This window comes from Pygocentrus nattereri, chromosome 19 (genome assembly GCF_015220715.1).
Source record: "Pygocentrus nattereri isolate fPygNat1 chromosome 19, fPygNat1.pri, whole genome shotgun sequence".
Taxonomy (NCBI): domain Eukaryota; kingdom Metazoa; phylum Chordata; class Actinopteri; order Characiformes; family Serrasalmidae; genus Pygocentrus; species Pygocentrus nattereri.
Genome location: NC_051229.1, coordinates 938,079 through 954,130, shown reverse-complemented (window position 1 = coordinate 954,130; position 16,052 = coordinate 938,079). Strand labels below are relative to the sequence as shown.

At 40.8% G+C, this 16,052-nt stretch overlaps 1 protein-coding gene across 2 annotated transcripts in view; it reads left to right on the top strand.

Annotated features, from left to right (window-relative positions):
• The window catches only part of col11a1b (collagen, type XI, alpha 1b), a 210,906-nt gene that overhangs the window by 88,274 nt on the left and 106,580 nt on the right, over positions 1-16,052 (top strand). The window contains exons 1-4 of one of the 2 annotated variants that reach the window (XM_037547675.1): positions 9,774-9,797; positions 9,994-10,053; positions 12,135-12,176; positions 12,621-12,683. In XM_037547675.1, the coding sequence (XP_037403572.1) occupies positions 9,780-9,797; positions 9,994-10,053; positions 12,135-12,176; positions 12,621-12,683 (183 nt within the window). In that variant the 5' untranslated portion in view covers positions 9,774-9,779. Of the gene's footprint in view, positions 1-9,773; positions 9,798-9,993; positions 10,054-12,134; positions 12,177-12,620; positions 12,684-16,052 lie in introns of those variants that run through there. The other variant, XM_037547674.1, reaches the window with a different exon arrangement.

The window sequence follows — 16,052 nt, the reverse complement described above, 5'->3', positions numbered from 1 at the left end:
CTGTAGGATATGTGACTGTGTTCCTATGGTATATGTGACTGTTATTGTGGTATATGTGACTAATTTAGTGTGTGTGACTGCATTACTGTAGTATATGTGACTGCGTTACTGTAGTGTATGTGACTGTGTTACTGTAGTATATGTGACTGTTATTTAGTGTGTGACTGCATTACTGTAGTATATGTGACTGTGTTACTGTGACGTGTGTGACTGCATTATTGTTTTGTGTGTGGCTGTGTCACTGTAGTAAATGTGACTGCGTTACTGTAATATATGTGACTGTGTTACTGTGGTATATGTGACTGCGTTACTGTGGTATATGTGACTGCGTTACTGTGGTATATGTGAATGTGTTACTGTGGTATATGTGACTGTTATTTAGTGTGTGACTGCATTACTGTGGTATATGTGACTGCGTTACAGTGGTATATGTGACTGCGTTACTGTAATATATGTGACTGTTATTTAGTGTGTGACTGTGTTACTGTGGTATATGTGACTGCGTTACTGTGGTATATGTGACAGCGTTACTGTGGTATATGTGACTGTGTTATTGTGGTATATGTGACTGTTATTTAGTGTGTGACTGCATTACTGTAGTGTATGTGACTGCATTACTGTAGTGTATGTGACTGCGTTACTGTAGTGTATGTGACTGTGTTACTTTAGTGTGTGTGACTGTGTTACTGTAGTATATGTGACTGTTATTTAGTGTGTGACTGCATTACTGTAGTATACGTGACTGTGTTACTGTGACATTTGTGACTGCATTATTGTCTTGTGTGTGGCTGTGTTACTGTAGTGAATGTGACTGCGTTACTGTAGTATATGTGACTGTTATTTAGTGTGTGACTGCATTACTGTAGTATACGTGACTGTGTTACTGTGACATTTGTGACTGCATTATTGTTTTGTGTGTGGCTGTGTTACTGTGGTATATGTGACTGCGTTACTGTGGTATATGTGACTGTTTTACTGTGGTATATGTGACTGTGTTACTGTGGTATATGTGACTGCGTTACTGTAGTGTATGTGACTGCGTTACTGTAGTGTATGTGACTGTGTTACTGTGGTATATGTGACTGTGTTACTGTAATATATGTGACTGTGTTACTGTAGTGTATGTGACTGTGTTACTGTGGTATATGTGACTGTTATTGTGGTATGTGTGACTTTGTTACTGTAGTATATGTGACTGTGTTACTGTAATATATGTGACTGCATTACTGTAGTATATGTGACTGCGTTACTGTGGTATATGTGACTGTGTTACTCTGGTATGTGTGTCTTTGTTACTGTAGTGTATGTGACTGGATTACTGTGGTATATGTGACTGTATTATTGTGGTTTATGTGACTGCTTTACTGTGGTATATGTGACTGTTATTTAGTGTGTGAGACTGCATTACTGTAATATATGTGACTGTGTTACTGTGACGTGTATGACGGCATTATTGTTTTGTGTGTGGCTGTGTCACTGTGGTGTATGTGACTGTGTTACTGTAGTGTATGTGACTCCATTATTGTGGTATATGTGACTGTTATTGTGGTATATGTGACTAATTTAGTGTGTGTGACTGCATTACTGTAGTATATGTGACTGTGTTACTGTGGTATATATGACTCTGTAACTGTACTATATGTAACTTCATTACTGCGATATGTGTGACTGGATTACTGTAGGATATGTGACTGTGTTCCTATGGTATATGTGACTGTTATTGTGGTATATGTGACTAATTTAGTGTGTGTGACTGCATTACTGTAGTATATGTGACTGCGTTACTGTAGTGTATGTGACTGTGTTACTGTAGTATATGTGACTGTTATTTAGTGTGTGACTGCATTACTGTAGTATATGTGACTGTGTTACTGTGACGTGTGTGACTGCATTATTGTTTTGTGTGTGGCTGTGTCACTGTAGTAAATGTGACTGCGTTACTGTAATATATGTGACTGCGTTACTGTGGTATATGTGACTGCGTTACTGTGGTATATGTGACTGCGTTACTGTGGTATATGTGACTGTGTTACTGTGGTATATGTGACTGTTATTTAGTGTGTGACTGCATTACTGTGGTATATGTGACTGCGTTACTGTGGTATAAGTGACTGTTATTTAGTGTGTGACTGTGTTACTGTGGTATATGTGACTGTTTTACTGTGGTATATGTGACTGTTATTTAGTGTGTGACTGCATTACTGTGGTATATGTGACTGCGTTACAGTGGTATATGTGACTGCGTTACTGTGGTATATGTGACTGCGTTACTGTGGTATATGTGACTGTTATTTAGTGTGTGACTGTGTTACTGTGGTATATGTGACTGTTTTACTGTGGTATATGTGACTGTTATTTAGTGTGTGACTGCATTACTGTGGTATATGTGACAGCGTTACTGTAGTGTATGTGACTGCGTTACTGTAGTGTATGTGACTGTGTTACTTTAGTGTGTGTGACTGTGTTACTGTAGTGTACGTGACTGCGTTACTGTAGTGTATGTGACTGCGTTACTGTGGTATATGTGACTGTTATTTAGTGTGTGACTGCATTACTGTGGTATATGTGACTGTTATTTAGTGTGTGACTGCATTACTGTGGTATATGTGACTGCGTTACTGTGGTATATGTGACTGTTATTTAGTGTGTGACTGCATTACTTTGGTATATGTGACTGTTTTACTGTGGTATATGTGACTGCGTTACTGTGGTATATGTGACTGTTATTTAGTGTGTGACTGCATTACTGTGGTATATGTGACTGCGTTACTGTGGTATATGTGACTGTGTTACTGTGGTATATGTGACTGTTATTTAGTGTGTGACTGCATTACTGTAGTGTATGTGACTGCATTACTGTATTGTATGTGACTGTGTTACTGTAGTGTATGTGACTGCGTTACTGTAGTGTATGTGACTGTGTTACTGTAGTGTATGTGACTGCGTTACTGTAGTATATGTGACTGTTATTTAGTGTGTGACTGCATTACTGTAGTATACGTGACTGTGTTACTGTGGCATTTGTGACTGCATTATTGTTTTGTGTGTGGCTGTGTTACTGTAGTGAATGTGACTGCGTTACTGTAGTATATGTGACTGTTATTTAGTGTGTGACTGCATTACTGTAGTATACGTGACTGTGTTACTGTGACATTTGTGACTGCATTATTGTTTTGTGTGTGGCTGTGTTACTGTGGTATATGTGACTGTTTTACTGTGGTATATGTGACTGTGTTACTGTGGTATATGTGACTGCGTTACTGTAGTGTATGTGACTGCGTTACTGTAGTGTATGTGACTGTGTTACTGTGGTATATATGACTTTGTTACTGTAGTATATGTGACTGTGTTACTGTGGTATATATGACTCTGTAACTGTACTATATGTAACTTCATTACTGCGATATGTGTGACTGGATTACTGTAGGATATGTGACTGTGTTCCTATGGTATATGTGACTGTTATTGTGGTATATGTGACTAATTTAGTGTGTGTGACTGCATTACTGTAGTATATGTGACTGCGTTACTGTAGTGTATGTGACTGTGTTACTGTAGTATATGTGACTGTTATTTAGTGTGTGACTGCATTACTGTAGTATATGTGACTGTGTTACTGTGACGTGTGTGACTGCATTATTGTTTTGTGTGTGGCTGTGTCACTGTAGTAAATGTGACTGCGTTACTGTAATATATGTGACTGTGTTACTGTGGTATATGTGACTGCGTTACTGTGGTATATGTGACTGCGTTACTGTGGTATATGTGACTGTGTTACTGTGGTATATGTGACTGTTATTTAGTGTGTGACTGCATTACTGTGGTATATGTGACTGCGTTACAGTGGTATATGTGACTGCGTTACTGTAATATATGTGACTGTTATTTAGTGTGTGACTGTGTTACTGTGGTATATGTGACTGCGTTACTGTGGTATATGTGACAGCGTTACTGTGGTATATGTGACTGTGTTATTGTGGTATATGTGACTGTTATTTAGTGTGTGACTGCATTACTGTAGTGTATGTGACTGCATTACTGTAGTGTATGTGACTGCGTTACTGTAGTGTATGTGACTGTGTTACTTTAGTGTGTGTGACTGTGTTACTGTAGTATATGTGACTGTTATTTAGTGTGTGACTGCATTACTGTAGTATACGTGACTGTGTTACTGTGACATTTGTGACTGCATTATTGTCTTGTGTGTGGCTGTGTTACTGTAGTGAATGTGACTGCGTTACTGTAGTATATGTGACTGTTATTTAGTGTGTGACTGCATTACTGTAGTATACGTGACTGTGTTACTGTGACATTTGTGACTGCATTATTGTTTTGTGTGTGGCTGTGTTACTGTGGTATATGTGACTGCGTTACTGTAGTATATGTGACTGCGTTACTGTGGTATATGTGACTGTGTTACTGTGGTATATGTGACTGCGTTACTGTAGTGTATGTGACTGCGTTACTGTAGTGTATGTGACTGTGTTACTGTGGTATATGTGACTGTGTTACTGTAATATATGTGACTGTGTTACTGTAGTGTATGTGACTGTGTTACTGTGGTATATGTGACTGTTATTGTGGTATGTGTGACTTTGTTACTGTAGTATATGTGACTGTGTTACTGTAATATATGTGACTGCATTACTGTAGTATATGTGACTGCGTTACTGTGGTATATGTGACTGTGTTACTCTGGTATGTGTGTCTTTGTTACTGTAGTGTATGTGACTGGATTACTGTGGTATATGTGACTGTATTATTGTGGTTTATGTGACTGCTTTACTGTGGTATATGTGACTGTTATTTAGTGTGTGAGACTGCATTACTGTAATATATGTGACTGTGTTACTGTGACGTGTATGACGGCATTATTGTTTTGTGTGTGGCTGTGTCACTGTGGTGTATGTGACTGTGTTACTGTAGTGTATGTGACTCCATTATTGTGGTATATGTGACTGTTATTGTGGTATATGTGACTAATTTAGTGTGTGTGACTGCATTACTGTAGTATATGTGACTGTGTTACTGTGGTATATATGACTCTGTAACTGTACTATATGTAACTTCATTACTGCGATATGTGTGACTGGATTACTGTAGGATATGTGACTGTGTTACTGTGGTATATGTGACTGTTATTGTGGTATATGTGACTAATTTAGTGTGTGTGACTGCATTACTGTAGTATATGTGACTGCGTTACTGTAGTGTATGTGACTGTGTTACTGTAGTATATGTGACTGTTATTTAGTGTGTGACTGCATTACTGTAGTATATGTGACTGTGTTACTGTGACGTGTGTGACTGCATTATTGTTTTGTGTGTGGCTGTGTCACTGTAGTAAATGTGACTGCGTTACTGTAATATATGTCACTGCGTTACTGTAGTATATGTGACTGCGTTACTGTGGTATATGTGACTGCGTTACTGTGGTATATGTGACTGCGTTACTGTGGTATATGTGACTGTGTTACTGTGGTATATGTGACTGTTATTTAGTGTGTGACTGCATTACTGTGGTATATGTGACTGCGTTACTGTGGTATAAGTGACTGTTATTTAGTGTGTGACTGTGTTACTGTGGTATATGTGACTGTTTTACTGTGGTATATGTGACTGTTATTTAGTGTGTGACTGCATTACTGTGGTATATGTGACTGCGTTACAGTGGTATATGTGACTGCGTTACTGTGGTATATGTGACTGCGTTACTGTGGTATATGTGACTGTTATTTAGTGTGTGACTGTGTTACTGTGGTATATGTGACTGTTTTACTGTGGTATATGTGACTGTTATTTAGTGTGTGACTGCATTACTGTGGTATATGTGACAGCGTTACTGTAGTGTATGTGACTGCGTTACTGTAGTGTATGTGACTGTGTTACTTTAGTGTGTGTGACTGTTTTACTGTAGTGTACGTGACTGCGTTACTGTAGTGTATGTGACTGCGTTACTGTAGTATATGTGACTGTTATTTAGTGTGTGACTGCATTACTGTAGTGTATGTGACTGCATTACTGTAGTGTATGTGACTGCATTACTGTAGTGTATGTGACTGTGTTACTTTAGTGTGTGTGACTGTGTTACTGTAGTGTACGTGACTGCGTTACTGTAGTGTATGTGACTGCGTTACTGTAGTATATGTGACTGTTATTTAGTGTGTGACTGCATTACTGTAGTATACGTGACTGTGTTACTGTGACATTTGTGACTGCATTATTGTTTTGTGTGTGGCTGTGTTACTATGGTATATGTGACTGCGTTACTGTGGTATATGTGACTGTGTTACTGTGGTATATGTGACTGCGTTACTGTAGTGTATGTGACTGCGTTACTGTGGTATATGTTACTGTGTTACTGTAATATATGTGACTGTGTTACTGTAGTGTATGTGACTGTGTTACTGTGGTATATGTGACTGTTATTGTGGTATATGTGACTGTGTTACTGTAATATATGTGACTTTGTTACTGTAGTATATGTGACTGTGTTACTGTGGTATATGTGACTGTGTTACTGTGGTATATGTGACTGTGTTACTGTAATATATGTGACTGCGTTACTGTAGTATATGTGACTGCGTTACTGTGGTGTATGTGACTGTGTTACTCTGGTATGTGTTACTTTGTTTCTGTAGTGTATGTGACTGGATTACTGTGGTATATGTGACTGTATTATTGTGGTTTATGTGACTGCTTTACTGTGGTATATGTGACTGTTATTTAGTGTGTGAGACTGCATTACTGTAATATATGTGACTATGTTACTGTGACGTGTATGACGGCATTATTGTTTTGTGTGTGGCTGTGTCACTGTGGTGTATGTGACTGTGTTACTGTAGTGTATGTGACTGCATTATTGTGGTATATGTGACTGTTATTGTGGTATATGTGACTAATTTAGTGTGTGTGACTGCATTACTGTAGTATATGTGACTGCGTTTCTGTGGTATATATGACTCTGTAACTGTACTATATGTAACTTCATTACTGCGATATGTGTGACTGGATTACTGTAGGATATGTGACTGTGTTACTATGGTATATGTGACTGTTATTGTGGTATATGTGACTAATTTAGTGTGTGTGACTGCATTACTGTAGTATATGTGACTGTTATTTAGTGTGTGACTGCATTACTGTAGTATATGTGACTGTGTTACTGTGACGTGTGTGACTGCATTATTGTTTTGTGTGTGGCTGTGTCACTGTAGTAAATGTGACTGCGTTACTGTAATATATGTGACTGCGTTACTGTAGTATATGTGACTTCGTTACTGTGGTATATGTGACTGCGTTACTGTGGTATATGTGACTTCGTTATTGTGGTATATGTGACTGTGTTACTGTGGTATATGTGACTGTTATTTAGTGTGTGACTGCGTTACTGTGGTATATGTGACTGTGTTACTGTGGTATATGTGACTGTGTTACTGTGGTATATGTGACTGTTATTTAGTGTGTGACTGCGTTACTGTGGTATATGTGACTGTGTTACTGTGGTATATATGACTGTTATTTAGTGTGTGACTGTGTTACTGTGGTATATGTGACTGTTATTTAGTGTGTGACTGCGTTACTGTGGTATATGTGACTGTGTTACTGTGGTATATATGACTGTTATTTAGTGTGTGACTGTGTTACTGTGGTATATGTGACTGTGTTACTGTGGTATATGTGAGTGTTATTTAGTGTGTGACTGCGTTACTGTGGTATATGTGACTGCGTTACTGTGGTATATGTGACTGCGTTACTGTGGTATATGTGACTGTTATTTAGTGTGTGACTGCGTTACTGTGGTATATGTGACTGCGTTACTGTGGTATATGTGACTGTTATTTAGTGTGTGACTGCGTTACTGTGGTATATGTGACTGCGTTACTGTGGTATATGTGACTGTTATTTAGTGTGTGACTGCATTACTGTGGTATATGTGACTGTTTTACTGTGGTATATGTGACTGCGTTATTGTGGTATATGTGACTGTGTTACTGTGGTATATGTGACTGTTATTTAGTGTGTGACTGCATTACTGTAGTGTATGTGAGTTGTGTGTGTAGCTGTGTAGCTGTGTTACTGTGCGCTGTTTTTGTTGTGTGTGGCTGTGTCACTGGAGTAAATGTGGCTGTGTAATTGTCTCATGTGTGGCTGTGTTACTGTGGTAATAGAGACTTCAGAGTTACTGTGATGTGTGTGACTGGAGTACCTGTGACTGTGTTATTGTCTTGTGTGTGGCTGTGTCACTGGAGTAAATGTGGCTGTGTATATGTCTCATGTGGGGCTGTGTTACTGTGGTAATAGAGACTTGAGAGTTACTGTGATGTGTGTGACTGGGGTTCCTGTGACTGTGTTATAGTCTTGTGTGTGGCTGTGTTACTGTGGTAAATGTGGCTGTGTTGTTGTCTTGTGTGTGGCCATGTTACTGTGGAATATGTTACTGTTATCTTGTCTGTGTGTCTGCGTTATTGTCTTGTGTGTAGCTGTGTTACTGTGCGCTGTTTTTGTTGTGTGTGGCTGTGTTACTGTAGTAAATGTGGCTGTGTAATTGTCTCATGTGTGGCTGTGTTACTGTGGTAATAGAGACTTGAGAGTTACTGTGATGTGTGTGACTGGGGTACCTGTGACTGTGTTATAGTCTTGTGTGTGGCTGTGTTACTGTAGTATATGAGACTTGAGTTACTGTGATTTGTGTGACTGTTGTTATTTCTGTGACTGTGGTATTGTGATGTGTGTTGTGTCATTTTGTTATATGTGACTGTTATTGTAGATGTTTGTTGTGTCTGGCTGTGTTACTGTGGTAAGTGTGGCTGTGTTATTATTGTGTGGCTGAGTCACTGTTTATTATTTCTGTGACTGGTATTGTGATATGTATGTGACTGTTATTCTAGTATTAGTGGCTGTTATTGTGATGTGTGTCATTGTGTTACTGCGGTATACGTGACTGTTATTGTGATGTGTGTTGTCTGTAGCTGTGTTACTGTGGTATATGTGGCTGTGTTGTTGTCGCTGTTGTCGTGGGTGTGTTACTGTGCGTTACTGTGCTGTTTGTGGCTGTGCTACTGGGGTAAATGTGACACAGTGAGACTGTGGAGAGAATTTTGACACTTGGTTGGTGTGTGTGTGTGTGTGTGTGTGTGTGTGTGTGTGTGTGTGTGTGTGTGTGTGTGTGTGTGTGTGTGTGTGTGTGTTTGTTTAAAATAAACATACTGCATCATTCATGAAACTGAGGTTGACTTGTTCATATTCATAGAAGGAAATTAAAAATTTATTCTTAAGAATAAGAATCTATCTATCTATCTATCTATCTATCTATCTATCTATCTATCTATCTATCTATCTGTCTGTCTGTCTGTCTGTCTGTCTGTCTGTCTGTCTGTCTATCTATCTATCTATCTATCTGTCTGTCTGTCTGTCTGTCTGTCTGTCTGTCTGTCTGTCTATCTGTCTATCTGACTGTCTGCCTGTCTATCTATCTATCTATCTATCTATCTATCTATCTATCTATCTGTCTGTCTGTCTGTCTGTCTATCTATCTATCTATCTATCTATCTATCTGTCTGTCTGTCTGTCTGTCTGTCTGTCTGTCTGTCTGCCTGTCTATCTATCTATCTATCTATCTATCTATCTATCTATCTATCTATCTATCTATCTATCTATCCATCTTCTGTTCCAGGTTGTGGAACATGTGCCCATAAAGGCGGTGCCCATGCTTTGTTTCTAGGCTTTGTTTCCTCTTTTCATGCCTGGAATAAAAATGTAAAACAGTCAAACACGACATGCTTGATCTTCCTAATGTACGTGCCTTAAAATCTCACAGTGCTCATTTAAACTCTTGAAATGTGATGAAGATCTGGGTCCCTTAGCGCTGCCGACTACGCTGGCGCAGCGCTGGAATCATTTCTAACGTACTGTTTGGAGGTTGTTTAGTCTGGTCAGTGAGTAACGCCTGTCTGACTGAAGGACTCTTCTCGTTCTGTCTGTCCTGTGTAGGTGGGTGGTGGTTACGGAGGTGAGAAAGGGCAGAAAGGGGAACCTGCAGTCATCGAGCCGGTAAGACCCACTTCTCTATTCTACTAAATCCAGGCTGGGCAGTAAAAACGGCCTAACATGTTCATTTTATTTCACACCAATAAAAGCCATCTAGATTTCTTGTTGGAAGATTCTTAGCTGAGATGTTCTCCTTTTGGGGGATTTTCAGCTGAGATGTTCTCTTTTTGGAGAAGTTTCAGCTGAGATGTTCTCCTTTTGGAGAAGTTTCAGCTGAGATGTTCTCCTTTTGGAGAAGTTTCAGCTGAGATGTTCTCCTTTTGGAGGATTTTGAGCTGAGATGTTCTCCTTTTGGAGGATTTTGAGCTGAGATGTTCTCCTTTTGGAGAAGTTTCAGCTGAGATGTTCTCCTTTTGGAGGATTTTGAGCTGAGATGTTCTCCTTTTGGAGAAGTTTCAGCTGAGATGTTCTCCTTTTGGAGGATTTTCAGCTGAGATGTTCTCCTTTTGGAGAAGTTTCAGCTGAGATGTTCTCCTTTTGGAGGATTTTGAGCTGAGATGTTCTCCTTTTGGAGGATTTTGAGCTGAGATGTTCTCCTTTTGGAGAAGTTTCAGCTGAGATGTTCTCCTTTTGGAGGATTTTCAGCTGAGATGTTCTCCTTTTGGAGAAGTTTCAGCTGAGATGTTCTCCTTTTGGAGAGGTTTCAGCTGAGATGTTCTCCTTTTGGAGAAGTTTCAGCTGAGATGTTCTCCTTTTGGAGAAGTTTCAGCTGAGATGTTCTCCTTTTGGAGAAGTTTCAGCTGAGATGTTCTCCTTTTGGAGAAGTTTCAGCTGAGATGTTCTCCTTTTGGAGAAGTTTCAGCTGAGATGTTCTCCTTTTGGGGGATTTTCAGCTGAGATGTTCTCCTTTTGGAGGATTTTCAGCTGAGATGTTCTCCTTTTGGAGAAGTTTCAGCTGAGATGTTCTCCTTTTGGAGAAGTTTCAGCTGAGATGTTCTCCTTTTGGAGAAGTTTCAGCTGAGATGTTCTCCTTTTGGGGGATTTTCAGCTGAGATGTTCTCCTTTTGGAGAAGTTTCAGCTGAGATGTTCTCCTTTTGGGGGATTTTGAGCTGAGATGTTCTCGGAGAAGTTTCAGCTGAGATGTTCTCCTTTTGGGGGATTTTCAGCTGAGATGTTCTCCTTTTGGAGAAGTTTCAGCTGAGATGTTCTCCTTTTGGAGGATTTTCAGCTGAGATGTTCTCCTTTTGGAGAAGTTTCAGCTGAGATGTTCTCCTTTTGGAGGATTTTTAGCTGAGATGTTCTCGTTTTGGAGGATTTTCAGCTGTGCTCTTCTCGTTTTGGTGGATTTTTAGCTGAGATGTTCTCGTTTTGGAGGATTTTTAGCTGAGATGTTCTCCTTTTGGAGGATTTTTAGCAGAGATGTTCTCCTTTTGGAGGATGTTTAGCTGAGATGTTCTCCTTTTGGAGGATGTTTAGCGGAGATGTTCTTGTTTTGGTGGATTTTCAGCTGTGCTGTTCTCCTTTGAGAGGATTTTAGCAGTGCTGTTTTTCTTTCGGAGGAGTTTTAGCTGTGCTTTTGAATATTCATTCTCCTGCAGGAAGACAAACTAACAAGGTGAAAAAAAAGGTTTGTTTTGGTTTCAGGCTGACGTTGAGGCAGAAGGTTGTGGCTTTGTTGCTGAATTCTGGTACATAACACCAGAACATGACGAACACTGTGTTTGAGCAGTTTGTTCTCATTATGGTACATCGGGTTTCTGCCTGTTTTCATTGAGTTGGCAGAGTCGCCGCTCTGGCTAGCCAGTAAATGTGAACATGCTAGCTTCAGTTGCAGTGCTGCAGAAGTAACAGGTAGTTGGGGGGGGTGGGGGGGTGGGGGCGGGGGGCTCAATACCGAACACCTTTAAATTCTCACTGTCTATTCTCACATGTGAGTTTTGGCAGAGTTTGGTCTTTCATCACCTTCTGAACGTGTGAAACTGTGGAAACTCCGAGCCTCGTCTCTGCCTTCTTCTTGGCTTTCACTGCTTTTTTTCTTTTGCGTTTTTCCATCCTGCTTTCACTCAGATTTACAGCCTGCCCGTGAAAGCTACTGTATTCAGTTTTTCCTTCTTACACTCGTTCTGCTTCCATTGTTTTGCAGGGGATGCTTATAGAAGGAGCCCAAGGACCTCCCGGTGCTCCTGTGAGTAAATAAGCTTTTCCCCTAAACTCTCCTCCCACAAAGACGAGAGCACGTCTCGGAAACAAGGCCTTAAATATTTTAGACTCTGAGGGTGTAATTCAGAACTTTAACTTATAACTTATTTATTAACTTATTACTTACTTATTAATCACAGTTTGAATATAAGAAATATTCAGTGTCTACTATAAATTATTTTGCATCTACTATGAATTATTCAGTATCTGTTATGAAATATTCAGTGATACTAATTGGTGATGAATAGTTTTTTTATTGCTTGGTAGCTACATTAATCTCATAACTGTCATTGTAAAACAAAAGGTGCAAATATTTTTAATGATTGTTTGCAGTAAAATAATTATTTTTCTACAAACTGTCACTTTAAATGAAAGCAAAATCCAGTGACACATGCATGGTGGTGATTGTATCTGTGAATTTGTTCTGCAGGGTATTCCGGGGGCTCCAGGTATCCAGGGTTCTCCAGGACTTCGTGGAGATCCCGGTGATAAAGTGAGTAGGAGTATTTCAGCAGAACCATGTACATTTAGAGCCGGTCATTCATTCAGCCTAACGATGAATAAACAGAATGAAAGATGTCTGTTGATTTGTTAAACCGCTCTGCTGTTGGTTTAAACTCTGGTTATTGTTGAGCTGAAAGGCCTCAGCCTGAAATTTCAGCTGAGGTAACTTAAGTTTTAGCACTTGTCTGTTTATTTGGAGGACTGATTGCCTTTCTCTGTGTATATTTAAAGCCACTCGTTATTTACTGTGGCTTTCTGTGGTCTCAGTGTGTCTTTAATTTAACGTAGTAACTGTGAAAAGCTGTGCGGTGCGCTGAAGTGAGCAGTGCTGAAAGACGTGGGGTGCCGCTGCATGTCAGCATCGTTCATAACAATGAGCCTCATTCTCCAGCTGTTCCCTCCTTTGTGCTCTTGACTGTGTAGATTCTGTTCTTACCAAAGAGCAAACCCCACCTTAGAGACCAGTGGTGAGTCAGAGTCTACATCAGAGCTGCGTAAGTGGGTTTAATAAGAAAGTTCTTAGGACCGGTCGCTGAACGAGGCCCATTGATCTTAAATGTTGGCGTGGCCTGTTTATGGTGGCCTTAATGAATATCTGGATTAAATAGTCAAATTTGTGTATTCAGTGTAGCTTTTTTTGGACTTTTACCCATTTTTCTCCCAAATTTCAGCCCAATCCAATTTCTCATTTTCACCCCGACCTCTTGTTTTCAAGTGCTGCCCCTTGTTCCTGAGCTACAGGGCAGTGGTTGAGATCTTCCTCTGATGTGAGACCCTCTAATAAAAGAGCATCACTTCATTAACAGCTACTAGCGCCGCTCTGTAGGCGACCCTGCCCGTCTGCAGGGACAGCAGAGGAGGGGAAAGTTCAGCTCCTCACTGCTGGGCTTTAGTTACATTTAGGGGTCAGACGCCTTCAAAGAGGGGGGCAGTTATTTATTATCACCCCCCCTAATTCTTCAGTGATGTGAAGCTGAAGTCAGAGATTCTCCAGATTCACATTTGAATTTTCCCGTTCCACCTTAAAGAGAGCAGCAGTAACATTCTGCCACTTCAGGCGTCAGAACAGCTGGACTATTTAAGGTGGAATGGGAAAGTTAGCGAGTTGGCTTCCAAGACACTAGTATGCTATTAGTGACTTTTCATCAGAGTAATTTTTTAACAGAGAAAAGGGGTCTTTGGTCTTTTGTTCAGATGTCCTACCAGTTTTTCTTTGGAGTCTCTGAAGAACCTCAGTTTGCAGTCCCAACACTTCACCCTACCCTTCTATCTCACCAAGAATTAGGAGCCCCTACCCCTAGACGAGAACGCGCAGAACAGAGGGCTCAGGGCTAAGAGGTGGAGGTGAGGGGTGAAAAGGGACTGAGCTTTAGAAACACATGAAGCTGCTCATGTTCCCAGACTTGGGCTAATCCATTGTCACTGGGGCTCAACACGCTCTGAGGAGAACACTAGCTCTGTAAACTGAGATGTCAGCTGACGGACGCCTGCATTGGCTAGTGCTCGAGGGAGAAGGAGGCCAGTTATCTTCTCTTGGTCTCCACATGGAAGTAATTTAAGTTCTGGTGAACTTTAACCCTACATATCGTGATGCAGTACATCTTATCGGATCAAACGGTCTGCGGTCTCCTCTCCGTGGAAACGTGTTCTCGCCATTCCTGATTGATCCGACAGAAAACGTGCCCCCTCCTCATTTTACTGAAGTCTGGCTGGTGGTTTATTTTTCCTCACTGCGGTGGAACTCTGCCTCCTCCCCTCCGCCTCCCGTGGGATTAACCCTTTCCAGGGCATTCTGGGAAGTGAGAGGATGGCTGTCCCACGTCCCTCAGCACAAAGGGCTTTCTGTCTGAGAGGGGAAATGATTACACCCCCCCCCCCTTTGATCATCACTAGTTCCCGGCTGAAAGACAGAGAGAGAGACAGAGAGAGAGACAGAGAGAGAGACAGAGAGAGAGACAGAGAGAGAGAGAGGGGAAAATGGGCAGGGATGGGGAAAGAGAAAGGGGGGAAAATTGAGAGAGGGGAAGGGGGGGGCAAAGAGGGAAAGGGAAAGAAAGAGGGAAAATTGAGAGGGGGCAAAGAAGGAAAGGGAGTGGGGAGAAAATGGAGAGAGGGGGAAAGAGAGAGAATTAGGAGATAAAAGAGAAGGAAGAGTAAAAGAAAAAGATAAACATTGATTCTGGAACACATACAGCGAGCACTAGGTGGCAGTGTGTTTGGAGTTCACTGCATCCTCAGCAATTCTAACACACGCGCACACACACACACACACACACACTCACACACACACACACTCATATGGGAGTAATTTAGAGGGTCGTTTGAGAAAGAAGCGTGACGCCTGCTAAAGAAATCACAGTATAGACTTCCTTCATTCTCATGAGTTCTTCAGGGGTTCTTTGGCAACAACAATAGTTCTACATAGACCCATGAACAGTCAAAGAACCATTTGCATGCTTACAGGGTTCCTTGAGTGGTGGAAGTGCTCTTCGGATTGATGGAGAATGTTTGTGTAGAAAAAGTGCTTGACGTATTAACAATCGCAGAACCTTTTTGGTGCTTTATAGAACCCTTTTCAACCAGGTTCTATATGGAAACATATACCCCACATTTTCCATCAACCTGTAGAACCATTTAAGCATGCAAAAACATTTGAGCGCCACTTTCTGCTCAGCGGTTGGTAAACGTCAGAATCGCCGTGCGGGTGGTTGTTTAGAATAAACATTAGTCTTCCCTGAAGCCGAACTGTGTGAAGTGTTTTACTCACCCTGTGGAGCATTCGTGTCATTAGAGGATCCTAGACACACACGTGCTCTCACATTGCGGGAAATTAGAGCCTTAAATAACACAGAACACACAGTCCTGAGTGAAGGTTTAACCAGGGATGCGAGTTGTCGTGAGGTTGAGCAGTAATGATGGGGATGATGAGGAAATAAGCTGTTTTTACTGTTGGGTGTAAACGCACCTTATGGAATCACTGCGTGGCTCAGAATCGCTGCTTTATTTCCATTGCTTATTCCAGTTTATCTACAGTTTACAGTCTAGAGTTTATGCCTGGATAATGGCTAAAAATAATTAGCACAGAATTGTTTTGTTATTATCAGTAATAGCTCCTTCAGTTGGCTGCAGCTTAGACCCATTTTCTGTCCCTGCTCCTGCTGGTGTGGGTTCACGGCACCTAAACGAGTGAAACCAAAGCCACGTCCGTGTGCTTTACGTGTTAAAAACCTGGGTGTTTTCTGTTGTTATAGAGTGGAGCAATTCAGATATTGGGAAAACATAATTTTACTGCTCATCTGAGCCACTGACACAGTTAAACTGCAGAAGAAATGCTGAGAATTTTCCTCAGGCGATACGT